Source organism: Ictidomys tridecemlineatus, chromosome 10, assembly GCF_052094955.1.
Source record: "Ictidomys tridecemlineatus isolate mIctTri1 chromosome 10, mIctTri1.hap1, whole genome shotgun sequence".
Taxonomy (NCBI): domain Eukaryota; kingdom Metazoa; phylum Chordata; class Mammalia; order Rodentia; family Sciuridae; genus Ictidomys; species Ictidomys tridecemlineatus.
The window spans coordinates 77,709,293-77,725,705 of NC_135486.1; the positions used below are offsets into that span (position 1 = coordinate 77,709,293).

At 39.8% G+C, this 16,413-nt stretch overlaps 1 protein-coding gene across 1 annotated transcript in view; it reads right to left on the minus strand.

Annotated features, from left to right (window-relative positions):
• The window catches only part of Apbb1ip (amyloid beta precursor protein binding family B member 1 interacting protein), a 103,378-nt gene that overhangs the window by 25,372 nt on the left and 61,593 nt on the right, over positions 1 to 16,413 (minus strand). The window contains exons 8-9 of the mRNA XM_078023271.1: positions 3,569 to 3,655; positions 1,172 to 1,315 (exon numbers count right to left, since the gene is read on the minus strand). Of these exons, the coding sequence (XP_077879397.1) occupies positions 1,172 to 1,315; positions 3,569 to 3,655 (231 nt within the window). The remainder of the gene's footprint in view (positions 1 to 1,171; positions 1,316 to 3,568; positions 3,656 to 16,413) is intronic.

Consider the following 16,413-nt stretch of genomic DNA (forward strand, 5'->3'; position numbering starts at 1 on the left):
CTCAACAAGTAAAAGTTAAACTATATCTAAAGTACTCTGTTAAATTAGGCAGAGAAATGCATATACCTCAGAGTACAATTTTAATACTCATTTCACTCAAGGAGAGAAATGAATTTAGTAGATGGGGTAGAGAGAGAAGATGGGAGGGGAGGGGAGAGGGGATAGTAGAGGATAGGAAAGGCAGCAGAATACAACAGTTACTAATATGGCATTATGTAAAAATGTGGATGTGTAACCGATGTCATTCTGCAATCTGTATTTGGGGTAAAAATGGGAGTTCATAACCCACTTGAATCTAATGTATGAAATATGATATGTCAAGAGCTTTGTAATGTTTTGAACAACCAATAAAAAAATAAAATAAAAAATTTTAATACTCAGAGTGTAAGGGATAAAATCTCAGTGAAGATCTTATTAAGACTTTCAATACCTCTATGATTCCAGATAAAATAAGTTTTTATCACAAGGACTATAGAACAAGAAAGTGAATACAGGAGGAAAAAGGTCTTCATAAATGGACAGAAAGTAACAAAACAATCTTCAGAAAACTGCTTCTGCCCTAATTTTTGAAACGTGACTTATTTCAAGAGAGAGTTATGGGAAAACTCAAAGTATTCCAGTAATTCTGTCTCGTAGGATATGTATTTGTATAAACATTAGAACCACAGATCTCAACAGTAATGGGTATATTCAAATTGATACCTGAGGCATTTCTGTAGTTTTACTTCCATGAAATGCTTCTTGCTAAATTGTTTCTTTTGGGCTGCTGTTATTGTGCTATTTTTGTTTCTTTTTGATTGCTACAGTTTGGATATGGAATGTCCCCCAAAGACCCTCATGTTAAAGGTGTGGTTCCAGCCTGTTGCTCTACTGGGAGGGGGTGGAGCCTTCAGGGGGTGGAGCACGTGGGAGGAAGTTAGGTCATTGGTGGTGCCCCTTCAAATGGATTGTGGGACCCTGGTCTCTCCTCTCCTTTGCTTTTCGCTGAGATGAGGCCTTCTTCTGCCATGCACAACTGCCATCATGTTTTGTCTCAACACAGGCACAAAACAAAGGCACAATAGGCTATGGAGTGAATCCTCCAAAACGGTGAACCAAAATAAACTTTTCTTCTTCTTAAGTTAATTACCTTAGGTATTTTTTCACAGTAATGGAAAACTAACATGCTAACCTTAGTCTTTCCTTTGGGGACATAATAAATTCCAGAAGCCCGTAAAAGAAAATATCGTCTTTTCCAGGATTTCTTTCCATCTTCTTTCAAATAAAGAGCTCCTTCAAGTTCTGGTACAATGATAGATGTTCCACAGAAACTTTCCTGAAATTGAGATTCAAAAGACATAAAACACAAAAAGTAAAACACATATTTATTCACATTTACACAAACTTTCATGTTAGCCTTTAAAGTGAAAGCCAATTTTGTCTACAACTTTGATTGAATGCAAATGTTTACAGTATATGCTTTTTGCCCAAAGGGAAGAAAGTATAGCACAGAGGTCAAGAGTCTGGCTCCTGAATTGGACACCAAAGTTTCTTGACCTTTGAGCTCAGTGACTATGGACCATTAAACCTCAGTTCCTTTACATGTAGCAACGGAATAATAAGCCAATCTTCATAAAGTTGGTTGTTAGTAAAATTTTGGTATAATGTAAAATTAAGCATTCAATAAAGTCTACATATGTTATTATAAATTGGAAAATTGAAAAATGATTACTTTCCAGGTAAGTAAAAATTACTATTTTGCTGCTCATAAATAGAAAAACTATATAATTCTATGTATAAAATAAGTTAATATTTTGTTCTTGAGACAGTTTTCAAAAAATGGAGATAGAAATTATTAACACTATGATACCAGAAAGGAAAAACAAAGCACATTTTCTAGGTGTATGTTTTCAAATCTCAAAATCTGCATAAAATTAGATAATTCTTAACAAATTTCTTTTAAAAAACAACAGAATAAAATTATATATTATTCTATCTTTTTATTTTAAAACTCAAACTATCTTTTGCTTTCTGTTTATAACTATCAGTATTCTTTCTCTTGGTTCTATAAATACAAAATAACTTTATTTGAATCCCCAAGTAAATTTATATGTAGTAGAATTGGAGAATGTTTTTGTTACATTTGGCTCTCCCCAATTATTAGTTTTAGTTGATCTGTCGATCTATTAAATTTATTCAGATTTTTTGGCCCAAATTAACCAGGCAATGTTATTTTTCATAGCATACCATACTTTGTATTTTCTTCGTATCCAGCTGTAAAATACTGCTGAATTCCTATCATAAGGGCTGTTCAGGCAATTGTATCTATCATCACATAATCAGTGCCCGATTTACAGATAACTTATTTCTAAGCACTGATTAAAACAAATAGCGGTGTCAGGAAAATATTCCCTTTTCATGTCTGTCGGTCTCCATCTCTGCTAGGTGTGTTCAGAATCCTTTATCTCCTTATTGTCAGGGACACCTGTGCCTGGTATTCTCCAACTGAACCCCGAGTCTTGTTTGGTAAGTGCGGGAAGACATCTCTACTTTCACCGTTGGATCTCACTAGGAAATGCCCACTCTGCCCACAGTCCCAGGAACCAGAAATTCAAGCATGTGCTCAGGACATTTAGAGGAGCGGCTTGCAAGGATATGGAGCCTGGTTCACTTGGTACAGGGCTTGATAGAGCTTGGGAAGAAAGAGAAACATGAGCAGGGGCTTGGATAAACCTTGATGGACAGGAGAGCTCTGTTCAGTGTTACCAAACTGACCCCAGGAGAAATGTGGGCCAAAGCACTACTAAGTCTTCTGAATTTTCTAGAGATGTCCAAAATCTACTAACTCAAGAAAAGAATCAACCTTCTGTCAGGGGCAAATAAAACCTGTCTGGGGCTCTAGTATACCCATTTGTGACCTGTGTCCTGATACTTTCATCTGCATTGTGGGCTGGGAACACAGCAGAGATTTTTTTAACATAGTTACTAAGGAAAAACTCATTAGGAGTCTTCCAAAAAACAATCATCAAATGAACTCCTGGAATTTTCCCTAACAGTGATCACCATCTGGGCATCTGAGCTTTCCCCATCTTCCCAAGTCTCCGTGATAATCCAATACAATCTAGAAACTATCATTCACAGACTTGCCCATTAGCACACTGGGCAGAACCTCATCCTGTATCAGATCTCTAACTGCAAACCTCACACTTCCTATCAAACCTGGCTACTGGAGAAGCTTCTCAGAAGATTTAGAAATCCATCTGAGTTCTGTGGAGCACTCAAGTAATAAAACACAGATGACTGAGCAGATGAGTTTATGAGGATTCAAGTCTTTTTAGTCAAGAATTACTAACTCACCTTTATGAAAAGCAAACTATGTTATCTAAAGCCATACTTCATTACAATGAACTCAAAGAAACAGTTTAATAATTTAAGAAGCTATTATTTAGTGAAAATTTGATTTTAAAATGCCAAGTTAAAATTTCATGGCATGTCTCAGAATTTCCCATTGTTCTAGGGAGCAAATCATTTAAAAATAGATAGAGCAAATGTGCTTTTCTTTTCTACCATTCTGCAAAATTAAGCTTACCTCCAGTAAGGATTCCTTGTTCTTAGCATTCATTTTATCATTGGAGTCCTTGCTTTCTTTTTTCCCTTTGTTATCCAAGTAGAAATTCTAAATAAAATGTTAAAAGATCAGTTCAGCAACTGTTCATTCTTAGGCTAGACACTGCAAGGAAGTCAAAGTCGTTTTGGAGAGAGAAGATGTAGGTACACGTAAATAAACAGGGAACCTTGGTGTATTTGGCTGACCATTAGTCAACTTGCAGGAGTGACTAGTGCATCACCAGGGTAAAAGTTAAACCTTCTCTCCTTCCCTCTTATAGTGCACAATCAATGAGGAAATGAGACAGAAAACACTAGCAAAGGATGTGACATCATTTAATTTTTAAATGTCATAGTCAAAAGCATTGGTTTCAAATGCTGGAAGCTGAGAGACCCTCAAGCGCCAGCAGGAGCCTGGGACTGGAGTGAAGGTTGAGCTCATGTCCCAAGTACAAGAGGGGAACTTCTCTGGCTGGTGCATGCCCCTCCAGAGCCCAGGGCCCTGCCAATTGGAGATTCTAATTTCTCAAAAGAAGCTTGAAATCTGGATTTCTGTAAATGTTGCTGACTGCTTTTATTATTTTTTTAAATTGGTGAGTCCATCACAATGGAGGGCTACTTGGAAACCACTAAGGGGAGAGGGAGGGCAAAGGACAGTTCTGAAGGAAGCAGCCTAAACAAAGGCAGGGGAGAACATGATCAAAAGTATTTACAAATGGGTGCCTGGGCTCTCAGCATGGTTTGTGTTGATGCATGCATCAAATCTTGTTAATACTGAATATCAATGAGCTAGTGTTTGAGCTTCTAAAATATCATCAGCAATCAAGGACTAATTTGTACATAATCAGTACAGCTGAGGTACCCACACACTGAGCGAATGTTATATGTGACCACTATCACAATTTAAGTATTGAGGACTTTTATGTGAAAGCAGAGAATTTTATAAAATAATACATGAAAAAATGTACTCGGAGTAGAAATTAAACCTCAGGAGCGCAGTAACTAAATTAGGGACCCTTCTGAATCTAGATGCAAATGTTTACTTACACCATAGAAGTGTTTCTCTAAATGTGATCCCCAGATCACCTTAATATCTAATAAAATGTATGTTCCCGGGCTCCCAACCTACTGGCCTGGACTCTCCAGGGAAAATCCACCTACATTTCAATGTCCTTCCTGGATTATTTTTATGTACACTGTAGTCTAAGAACCAAGTGTACAGGACAGAAAGTTAGGAAGCGAACTACAGGCAAATCAGATCTACAGAATTAGCATAAACCCAGAAATGCAGTGAGTAAAAAGAGTGATTTCCTGACTTAAATACGGGAAATAGGTCAAGTGCAATTCCTTTGAGAATTCTTTTTTTTTTTTTTTTTGTAGTGCTGGGGATTGAACCGAGGGCCTTGTGCATGCGAGGTAAGCACGCTACCAACTGAGCATATCCCCAGCCTGCTTTGAGAATTCTTACTGAAAAGAAGTTTTCTTTTAATGTATTTTTTTTCTAGATCTTTTTACTATTATTTATTGTTCCAAAAGACAGTATGTTGTGAATTCCTGTGATTATAATGTAGGAATCATGAAATTATTTTAATTTTACATGATTAGCTTGAGCATTATAACTAATCATACTAAATAACATATATTACCTGCTGGAACTCTATGCTAAGGCTTTATGGGTATGCTTTTCATTCCATTTTTACAAGAACTTTGGAACATAGGTACTATTGCTAATGCTGCTTTACAAATAAGGAAACTGAGAATTATGTGATTTACTTAAGGCTAACTAGTTCCAGAGCTTTGCGTTCTTCATAATTTTTTTTCAGCACAACAATGTGAATACACTAAATACCATGGAAGGGTACACTTAAAAAGGGTTAAAATTAAAACTCTAGGAAGGAGGAAAGGTTGATAATGGGTAGGAATTAGAGGTTGATAATGGGCACTAAGTTACAATTAGGTAGAAATAAGAAGTTCTGATGTGTCATTGCACAGTAGGATGATTATAGATAATAAGAACGTACTGGACATTTCAAAAAGCTAAAAGAAAGCATTTTGAATGTTTTAACCTTAAATAAATGATGACTGAAGACATATCCTTTTTTGAACCTTACACAATGTGTACACATAGCAGACATGGGTATTACATGGTACCATATGTATGTGCATGATTTTTATGTTTCTATGTATCAGCTAAAATTTCATGAATTAAAATTCCATTGTATATATAGAACCCATTTTCTTTATTCATTTGTTTGTTGATGGGCTCCTAGGCTGGTTCCATAAATTAGCTATTGTGAATTGTGCTGCTATAAATATTGTTATGAATATATCACTTATTTTAGTTCTTTTGGATAAATACTAAGGAATGGGATTGCTGGGTCATATGGTGGTTCCATTCCTAGTCTTCTGAAGAAACTCCGTACTGCTTTCCAGAGTAGCTGTACTAATTTGCAGTCCCCCAACAATGTACAAGTAAGTGCATCTTTACCCCCACATCTTTGTCAGCATTCATTGTTTTCTTGATGATCGCCATTCTGACTGGAGTAAGATGAAAGTGTAGCTTGATTTGCATTTCCCTGATTTCTGAGGATGTTGAACAGTTTTCATATATTTTGTTTGCCATTTGTATTTCTTTTGAGAAATGCCTCTTTAGTTCATTTGCCATACCTTAGCCATAAAGAAGAATGAAATTATGTCATTTGCTGGTAAATGGATGGAACTGGAGAACATGATGCTAAGTGAAATAAGCCAGATTCAGAAAATCAAGGGTCAAATGTTTTCTCTTATATGTGGAAGCTAGAGAGGGAAGGAAAAAAGGAAATTAAAAAAGGAGAGGGCTCTCACAAAAACAGAAGAGAGACCGATCAAGTAGAGGCAGAGGATTGAGAGGCATGGAGGAGGGGAGGGTACAGGGAAGTACTGGAGAATGAAATCTATCAAATTATGTTATGTCCATATACAATATGCCATAATGAATCCTGCTTACTTATATCATTATAATGCACTTATTGAAATAATAATAATATGAAAATAATAATAATAGAAAGGAGATCAGTAGGGTAGAGTAAGAGCATCAGGGGAGAGAGGAGGAGAGTGAAAGGGAGGGTACTAGGGAATAAGATTGATCAAATTATGTTATGTGTGTGTATGAATGTGCCATTATGAACCCCACTACTATGTCTAATTGTAATGCACCAATAAGGGTACAAAAAGTGATATGGAGATTGATTGTGGCGATGGTTGCACAGAGGTGTTTAAATATTAGGTGTCAATGAACAACCAGCCTGGAGAGAGCGATGGGATTAACGCCATCCACCAGAATGAGGATCAGAGCATTGCTCCCAATTCTTTTCTTTCCTGTGTCAGAATACACCCACGCCTTTCATCCTGTAGAGTGGGTGGAGCTTATTTCCATGTCTCTCTTAGGTTGCACTTGGCTGTGGGACTGCTTTGGCCAACAGAATGTGGGTGGAAGAGTCAAATCATCAGTTTGGGGTGGAGGACTTATTTGTCTGTTGTCTTGCTATTGGAGAGAAGAATGTGTCACAGACGTGTGCTGTGGAGCACAACAAAAGGCGTGCAAAATTACCTGAATCTGACTCTCACTCTGGAGCCAAGGACAGGGGACCCGTGTACCCAGGAGCAAGTAAATGTCAGCTGCTTTAAGGCACTGAGATTCTGAGGTTGCTTTTGTGCACTGCCTAATTCACATACCCACACTGTCTGGGGAGAGGACAGGGCACCCAAGACATGGGTAGACTTTTCCTGAATACAGTAGCCCATCACCAGAACCAGTCCTCAGTTCTTAGATTTCTCTTTTGGTTTCAGGTGATGAGGTTCAGGACACAGTGCCCCCCAGGATAGCACCTAGGCATCTAGAAAACAGCAGAAAGAAGAGAAGAGAGATCTTTTCTATCCTTCTCCCCTGAAGCAGGCCATAAAAGAATTCTCTGACCTTATTCTAAAGTAGATGAGAGATCCTAAAGACCCTCATAAGAGAGCTTCCCTCTCTAACCCCAGAGAAAAAGAGGGTTCTTCACTCTGAAGTCACAGGACACACAAACACACACACACACACACACACACACACACACCTGAACAAATAGGCTTTGCTAAATCCCCCAGTTTATTACAATAAGATCTTCTATGTCCTATTATCATACTTCTGCTTGACAGTCCATAAAAATACTCGGTTTTCTGCGTGCCTTTGAGTTTTTATTGCGAAGCCTCCCTGTCACACAAAACTTAAATAACTTTGGGTGCTCTTCCCTTTTTAATTTGTCTTTTGTTATAGGGACTTCACCCATAAACCTAGTGATAGCTGAGGAAAGAAATCTGTTCTCCCCTACACTAGCCATGTCACTAATCTTTGCACAATGATTTTCCAGAAGTTAATTTTACTAAGATAGGAATGTTCTCCTGCCTCAATCCACTTTCTCCCAGAGGGAAAACACCACTTGGTCAAGAGGACCCTGTAGAGGAGAAAAAAATAATACCTTCTCATCACCTATGAAGGGGTCATGGAGGATGCCCCTAGAGTAAGACAGGTCAACAAGAGAAAAGCTTAACAGATTTAATTAACAAAGTTTTACATGACATGGGAGTCTTCAGAGATGAAAAGCCAAAGATGCAGAGAGAACTGTATCATGATGCTAAGTCCTATGGAAGAAGTAGACAGTGGTGGAGAAACACGACTGGACAGAATGGGGTGGGATCTAATGGTAAAAAACTAGTGTGGCAAGGGCGCTCAGCAAGGCCTGTTTGTTCAGATTCCTTTTCTGTGCCTCTGTATGACATTCCTTCCCCCAGGACATGGGGCAGGACACCTGTCACATGAGGACTTTCAAGCACAGAAGGGAGGAAATCAGAGAGTAATCTTTCTAGACTTTGTTTTGTGCTGGGGGGAATAAGTGGCTTCTATGACCTGCTTTGGGAGACAAATGGGGAATGGAGGAAAGAGGGAAGAAGACCAGAGAGTACTTCCTGCTTCTAAGGCCCTTCAAATGTCCTTTTTGCTCAAATTACTCAACATGCCAAAGTGCCATATTTTGGGATATCATGTTCTGAGCTCCAACACCTCTGTCTTGACCTCATGCTTTAAAGGATCTCTGTTTTAAAGAGTCTCTCCCCATCATCATCCAGTCAGGAGGCCAAAGGGACATGGTCACTTGATGCAATGACCCCCTCTATTGTGCAGTACATGCTCCATGAACCGAGGGCCTTAGCTTCTTGCTCACAAGGTTCTGAATCCCTTCCCTGAATCCTTCCTCCTGAGGGCTAAGTTGTTACTTGTGGGGACATCCTAGGACAGAGGGGACGGCCAACAGGCAACTGTTTGCCTGGGAGGATGAGGTATTTGGAGCTTGTTGTTTGGGCTGGAGTGTCCATATGTGCTATGGTTTGGCTGTGGGTGTCCTCCAGCAGCTCATGTGTGAGACAATGCAAGGAGGTTTGGAGGAGAAATGTTAGGGTTATGATAGCCTTAACCTAATCATTGAATTAATCTCTGATAGGATTCACTGGTAACTGGAGGCAGGTGGGGTGTGGCTGGAGGAAGTGGTTCACTAGGGGTGTGTCTTTGGGGTATATATTTGTATCTGGCAAGTGGAGACCTCTCTCTCTCTCTTTTCTGATCATCATGTGACCTGCTTCTCTCCACCACACTCTCCTGCCACGATGTCCTGCCTTACCTTGAGCCCCGAGGAATGGAGCCAGGCATTAGGGACTGAGATCTCTGAAACTGTGAGCCCCTAAAAATAAACCTTTCCTCCTCTACAGTTGTTCTTGTTGGGTCTTTCAGTCACAGCAGCGAAAAAGCTGGATAAAACAACACATGTGTCCACAAGGCCCCATGGAGCAGGATGGGTGATTCTTACACAGAGAACTATGCTACCATGTTGCCACATGGAACCCAAAGGAATTCATACTTCCAGGGGAGAATGAGGTATGGGGTGCAGAACACATTTTATTCAACTGCTTATTAACTTGTTTTATAGGTTTATATGTAGAGATGTGTTATTTGAACCTTTAGTTGTACCAGACCCTGTAAATGCTGGGGTGTGACTTGCTTCGGGGCATGTCCTATGGGATTCCCTGCTGCTTTCCCCCTATCCGTTTATTCTGTCTTCCCCTAGTCATCAGGCCTAACTGAAATGCAAAATAGAAATAGAGAAGAGATTTTCTACGTGTTCTCTGTTTGAGAAGGTATTAGTGTTCCAGGATACCTGGAGCCCTAGGAAGCTTCATCAACTAAACAGTGGCCAGAACTGTCAATGAACAAAACGCCTCCCCTTCCTCTTCCTGGGTCTCATTGCCCACCAGCCCATAGTTTCTTTCACTGGGTTCCCACCCTGACGACTGTGTCCTGGTGCTGAGGATAATGCCCATCACCCATCCTCAGTCCACGGTATCCCTGCTGCACTGTGCTACTGCTTGCTCAGGAACCCAGCCTGAGCAGAATGTCCCTATATCACTGGACTAATTTTGTCCCCTGCTGGGGCCTCACTTCATCTACAGTCTCCTGTGCTGGCTTTATTCTAGCACAAAGCAGACACTCATGATGAAGTGTTTGTAGATGATTCTTGAACAAAGGCTGGCATCCTGGGGGGAAACCCCGAGATGAAGGGATCTAAGTCCTTACTCCTTAATTTATCTTGGTCAGCTTCAGGCAGCCCAAGGTTAGCCTCAGATTCGTGCTTCTTTGACATCCTGCCTGAAACTTCAGAGATTGTACAGCACTGTGCTCCAGAACAAAGTCTGGGTCAGCCCCGTTGTGAAAACCCCTATCCAGCGCTCAGTGTTGACATCTTCCTGGATGGTTACTAACATCCCCAGCCTCCTTCCATTCCTTCCTTCTCCACATTATTCTTTACATGGAAGCAGACAACAATAATAATTATTATCATTATTACTGTTAGATAATGTCCATTAATTCTCATGATATATGCTTTAAAAATAAATTATCTGTATTTTTTAAACAAGAACATAAAGCCCTGGTGAAGCCAATAACTTGTTCAAGGGCTCAGAGTTGGTAAAGTGAAAGAGCCAGGATTTCAAACCCAACCCGTCTGACTTTAGAACCCAGCTCAGCAGCTCCACAACACTGCTTTCCAGCAAGAGGCAGTTTCTTAAAAGGCAAATGTGAACAGAAAACTTCCCCTTTGGTGAAGCTATGACTTGAAACCCTGGGAACAGGTCCTCCACATTAGGCTCTGTGCACATCTGTTTTTAGAATGTTCTTCATATCACCCTCACTGGGCCTTTTCTACTCCTTGAACTTGAACTTGACTCTGGTCTTTGATAATCCTGGTCTCTGATTCAGAATTCTCCCCCTCCTGCCTTGCACACTGGTCTTAACTCCCTTGGCAAACATAAAAGAATTCAGTTCCTTAGGGAGTTCATCCCTCACCCCCAAGACTGAGAGGGACCCTGCCCTGGTTCTTGGAGTTATCTGGTTAGCCCCTGCTACCATATATACTTTTATAAAATTGAGTGATGTTTGGCCTGAAGCTGCCTCTGTATGTATGTGCCTGTAGGCAGGCATATCTATAGATATTTTTCAGCTTTTGTTGGTACTGGGAGTTGAACCCAGGGGTGATCTACCATTGAGCTGCATCCTCAGGCCTTTCTGTTTTATTTTGAGATGGGCTTTCACCAAATTGCTGAGGGTCTTGGATTAGCCTATCTCCTGCCTCAGCCTCTTGAGTGTCTGGGATTACAGGTGTGAGTCACTATGCCCTGCCTCTGTACATATTTTAAGTCTGGACTAAAAGTTTCTTGGTCCATAGTGAACTTGATGTGTAAACAGACTGTAACCTGTTCTTGTAACAAGCAGCTGAGTCTCAGTCAATCACACATGACCAACCATTTAAACCATGTTTGACTAAGACAGACATGAGCTGTAACCAAAGGAGCTGTCCCTAACCCTCACTTCTCTTTCTGTATGTCACTTCCTTTCTTCTAGCTATAAATACCACCCATGCATGTGATGGTGAAGTGTGTGTGTGTGGGGGGGGGCACAAAAGGCAGTCAATATAGATAATAAATAATTGGGTCCTATGGGAAGATGGGGGCTGGTAGGAGAGACAAGGAAATCAAATGCTGAACTCTCCTAAAGCACTCCTTCCTCCTCTACCTGTTACCAAGGTTACCTGGCTACAGGGAACTGTTTCTCTCAAAAAGTTGTTAGTGAAGCACTTCCTGGGCAGCCCCATTGGACAGAATGGGAAAGGCACTTCTGGCCACTAGTCACATATTTATGCAGGATGGGGAGAGGAGACCCTGAGAACAAAGAAAATCTAAAATGTATAAAAGGGACAGGACATCCCCACTTCTTTGAATATCCAGCTCTGGGGCTGGTCTCTGCAGGAAGTCTGTCCTTGCTTTCTATTCTTGCCTTGGCATTTCAAGAGTGTGTTCCATCTTCACTTCCAGGAAAATGAAACTGGGGGATGGGGATACTCCAAACCACTTTTGGTCCAGACTGGTAGAATTATCTTCTAATTTGTTCACCCTGATCACACACACAATTTCTTGTAGAAGACTTGACTTGTATAGACTTTAATGTATTTTTATATTTCTTCTCCAACCAATTGTAATTAACCCCTCAACAAGAAATAATTTGTAGATTACCAGCATCTTACAAACTTTTTGTTTTGCATTACTTTGTTTCTTTGGCATTTATTTATGTATGTACCTATTTATATTGCAGCCGTGAGAATCCAAACCAGGACATCACACATTCCAAGGGAAGGCTCTACCACTGAGCTCCATCCCCAGCCTTTGGAGCTTAGCATTACAAGGGAGAGAAGACTCAGTGTTCTCCATCAATGCTAAGCCCAGGAAAGACAGCCTGAGGTGCACAGAATTTATCTTGCTTAAAGATCGGCAAAACTAGAGTTGTTGACATCATGTCTTAATAATTCAATGGCTATCACTTGATGAATGCCTTCACTGGTTGAAAGGAAGTTACAACAGTACCTGACTTCATGGAACTTACCAACTGTTGAAGATGATACCATTATTTCACGATAGGTGCAATATCTCTGTGAAGCAGAGGACAGTTAACTGTGGGGGAACCTAAGTCCTGGGGGCTTGAAAGAGTTTTCTCCCTGGAGTACAATGTGAAGCCTCTTTAAGGACACACCAGCATCAATTTCTATGTCTTCAACCTTCATGTGTACTCTTTTCTAAAATAGATCTGCCTGGGAATGGATGGCTCCTTTCACAATTGCTTTCTCACCTCTTAGAAAGGAAAGGCACAGCTCACACTCACAAGAACTTTACTGCCCTGGGGAATGGAGCTCAAAGGCCCTAAAAACGGGGGGGGGGGGGGTAATTTGAGATACTGGTATGAAAAAGAGGAAGACTCATAACAAATCCTTTTGGAAGTCACATGATATCTAGCTCTTTGCTTCCAACACAATGGAAAGTACCTAATTATCTTGCCAGATGATGGATGAAAAGAACCATCATTGATCCTTCTGTGACCTTGAGCAGATAACTTGGAAGGAGTTCAAAGAATGGAATGGCATTCTTCTATTCCCATCTACTTATTAATGTGAACAAAGTTTCTCAATACTTTCATCTATCTTAATACTTAACATCTACAAAAATGAAAAATAGAATACCAATATCACTTGTGTTCCCCCGAATATAATTAATATGGAACATTCATTCCTAGATTCTAGAATTAGTCAGAGGGAAAATGACTCCATTTATTTATATAATTAGAGATGTTTGTCCCATTTTTTTTACTTATTATGCTTAACTAATGTCAAAAACTTTAAATGTTTTTATGTTGTTTTAATCAACTGTGTTTTTCTTAACACAAGTGGCTTATGGTGAACAAAAATTAAAGCTTATTTATCAATTTGTAAACAGCTTGTAAAAGGGAAGTATAAGAGGAATCAAGAAAAGACTTTCAAGCATATAAATGGATTACAATATGATAAATATTTGTGGAACTAATAGAATGGGAACAGTTCAAGGGGTGGGGGGAAGGAGGAACAATATAAACTGTCCCCAAAGTTAAAGAACCTTATTACATGATACCAAGAGTGAACCCCAGTGTTAATTATGGGCTTTGGGTTGTAGTGATGGTGATCTGTCATCATAGGCTCATCCAGTATAAAAATCTGCCATTCTGGTGGAGGGTATTTATAGTAGAGGAGGCTGAGCTGTGTGGGATTTGAGGTAAAGGGAACTCTCTATACTCTTGGCTCCGTTTTACTTTGAACTGACTACTCTAAAAAAATAAAAGCTTATTCATGTGCTTTATTTAAAAGATGTTGATGGACCTTTATTTTATTCATTTGTTTATATGTGGTGCTGAGGATTGAATCCAATGCCTCACACTTGCTATGCCAGGTGAGCGCGCTACTGCTTGAGCCACATCCCCAGCCACTCTCATACATTTCTTAAATGGATGCTGTTAGAAATAAAACTGCCATGGGAATACTTTTGTAAGCATTGGATATTTTTTAAACTGCCAGAATTGGATTGGATACTTTTTAAAACTGGCAAAATTTACAATATGCTGCACACTGCATTCTTTGCATCTGCTTAAACTTCTGATGAAAAATTAGAAGTCAACAGGCAAATATCTGAGTGGTACAGGTTTTTACAAACTTTTTTAATAGGTTATGCAAACACAGAAGTTTGAACTCCATTCATAGATGGAGCCACTGTGTGAGGCTGGTCATAAAAGGCTGGGTGGGAATAGAGGAGAGAAGAGAGGAAGGGGGGTCTACAGGGAGGGAAAGCAATGACCTAGCTGTGGACAGGGACAGAGTGTGATAGAGATAGGGGCCCAAGGGAAGGCTGAGACCAAGATACTGCCTCAGGGTCCCAGACCCTGGGAGGCCTGGCCCTACCTTCTGTCTTTGGCTCCATGATACACCTCTGTATGTTTTCAGTTTCATTTTGGAAAAATTCCAAATAGAGCAGTAACTGTTCTGATCAAATCATCTCCATGACAGCTTATAGCATGGAGCTTGCAGCATCTGTGCACCCAGACTAATTCCTGTTCTTCAACAGGATAGGGCATAGCAGCAATCATCAGGAAAACTAATTAGGACTTATTCTGTTTTTATTCATTTTTATGAGAACTCCCCTATTGTCCTCTAGTAGCAGTGCCCCTAGTTAACCCAAGGACCTCTCATTAGGTCCTGCCTCTCAAAAGTTCTCCCTTCCAACATCATTACATTGAAGACAAAGCTTCCAACACCTGGACCCTTGGGGTGTGGGCAGTGGGGACAAGCCATATCCATCAACAGTACCATGACTCTATGTGGTGAATATAGTTTTTCTTAGGATTAAGGCAGGGGAGTTAGTTATTGCCCACTTCCTTGATTTACTCCTTTACTGATCTGATACCTTCCCCAACCTCCTGAGTATTACCAACTAATGCAGTATTTGGAAAGCTACACTTCTCATCATAGACCATTACTGAGGGTCTTCTGCTCTGTTCATAGAGTTTTGTGCACTGGGACTTCATCTGAAAAATATACCATGCTGTAATTCTATCCCATGTGGCCTCCATCTTAAACCTAGAAGTTTTGTGTCAAGCATTTTTGCACATCTGTTTCTCTAGCTAGATTTTCAATTTCTCAAAGGTAAAGATTACTTTAATCTACATATTCTCCATACAAGGTTATACATGTAACATGTTCCATAAATGTTTATGAAAGTCAAACAAATATCTATTGGAATACATTTCATTAAAGTCTCTTCATACAGGTCCACACGGGGAAGATGTTCAATATGTTGGCAACTTCTGTGGAGACTACTAAATAAGTCACTCAGAAGCTGTCTTTTCCTTTTATGATTCTGGTTAGGTCCAATTCTTCATGTACCGTTTCTTACTAGCTCTTCAAATATGTTCTAGGAGGTGCCACGATTTGGAGCAGTTGAGTAGAAAGATCAAGCCTGAATCCTCACTGACATGGCCCTGACCTGGGAGTAGAAGCTCCCTGTTACGCTCCTCCAATCCCAGGATTCATCATTTCATACCAATGTTGGCAATTACATCTAAAAAAAGAATTACCAGCCTAAATGAAATACAGGTTTATTTGGACTTTTCAGCTACCAGCTTGAGACAAAGCTTGAAGACAAAAATCTAAGGCACTTCAATGAAAGAATTTTCTGGTTGTATTTGTATTAAAATCTTCCTCTGGAAATACACTTCTCTAGGGCTTTTTACTCTCACCATAAATTTACCATAAAAAAGACATATGTTAAAAATCATCAAAGGGTCTCAACTACAGAACTTATACAAGGGGCTTTTAGGTATTTCAAAATCACAAAGCCTCCCTTTTTAAGGGCTGTAACATCAGTATGGGAACCAGCATAATGTGTTTTTCTTACTCTGGGGGTCAGCATGCTGAAGCCACTACCTATGCAGGGCACTGATCAGAAGACAGAATTCAGCCAAATACTGAAAAAACCTGACTATTTTAAGAATGCCTATAATTCAGTGTTGGTCTTTAAATCGGATTGCATATTAAAATAATCTAGTTACTTAATCTATATCATTATCCAAAAAAATTCATTAGGAGGATTTCTGTTTCCTTCTATGATAGAATAGCTTACAGTAGACCAAAATTCCACACACAAACAACAACAACAACAACAAAAACATCTAGACAAGCTGGATTAAAAAAAAATCAGTGTTGAGGCTGGGTTTATGGCTCAGTTGTAGAGCACTTGTCTAGCATGTGTGAGGCCTTGGGTTGGATCCTCAGCACCACATAAAGATAAATAAATAAAATAAAGGTATTGGGTCCATCTACAACTAAATCAGCATGAAGGCTTTGGAGAGCTATTGAG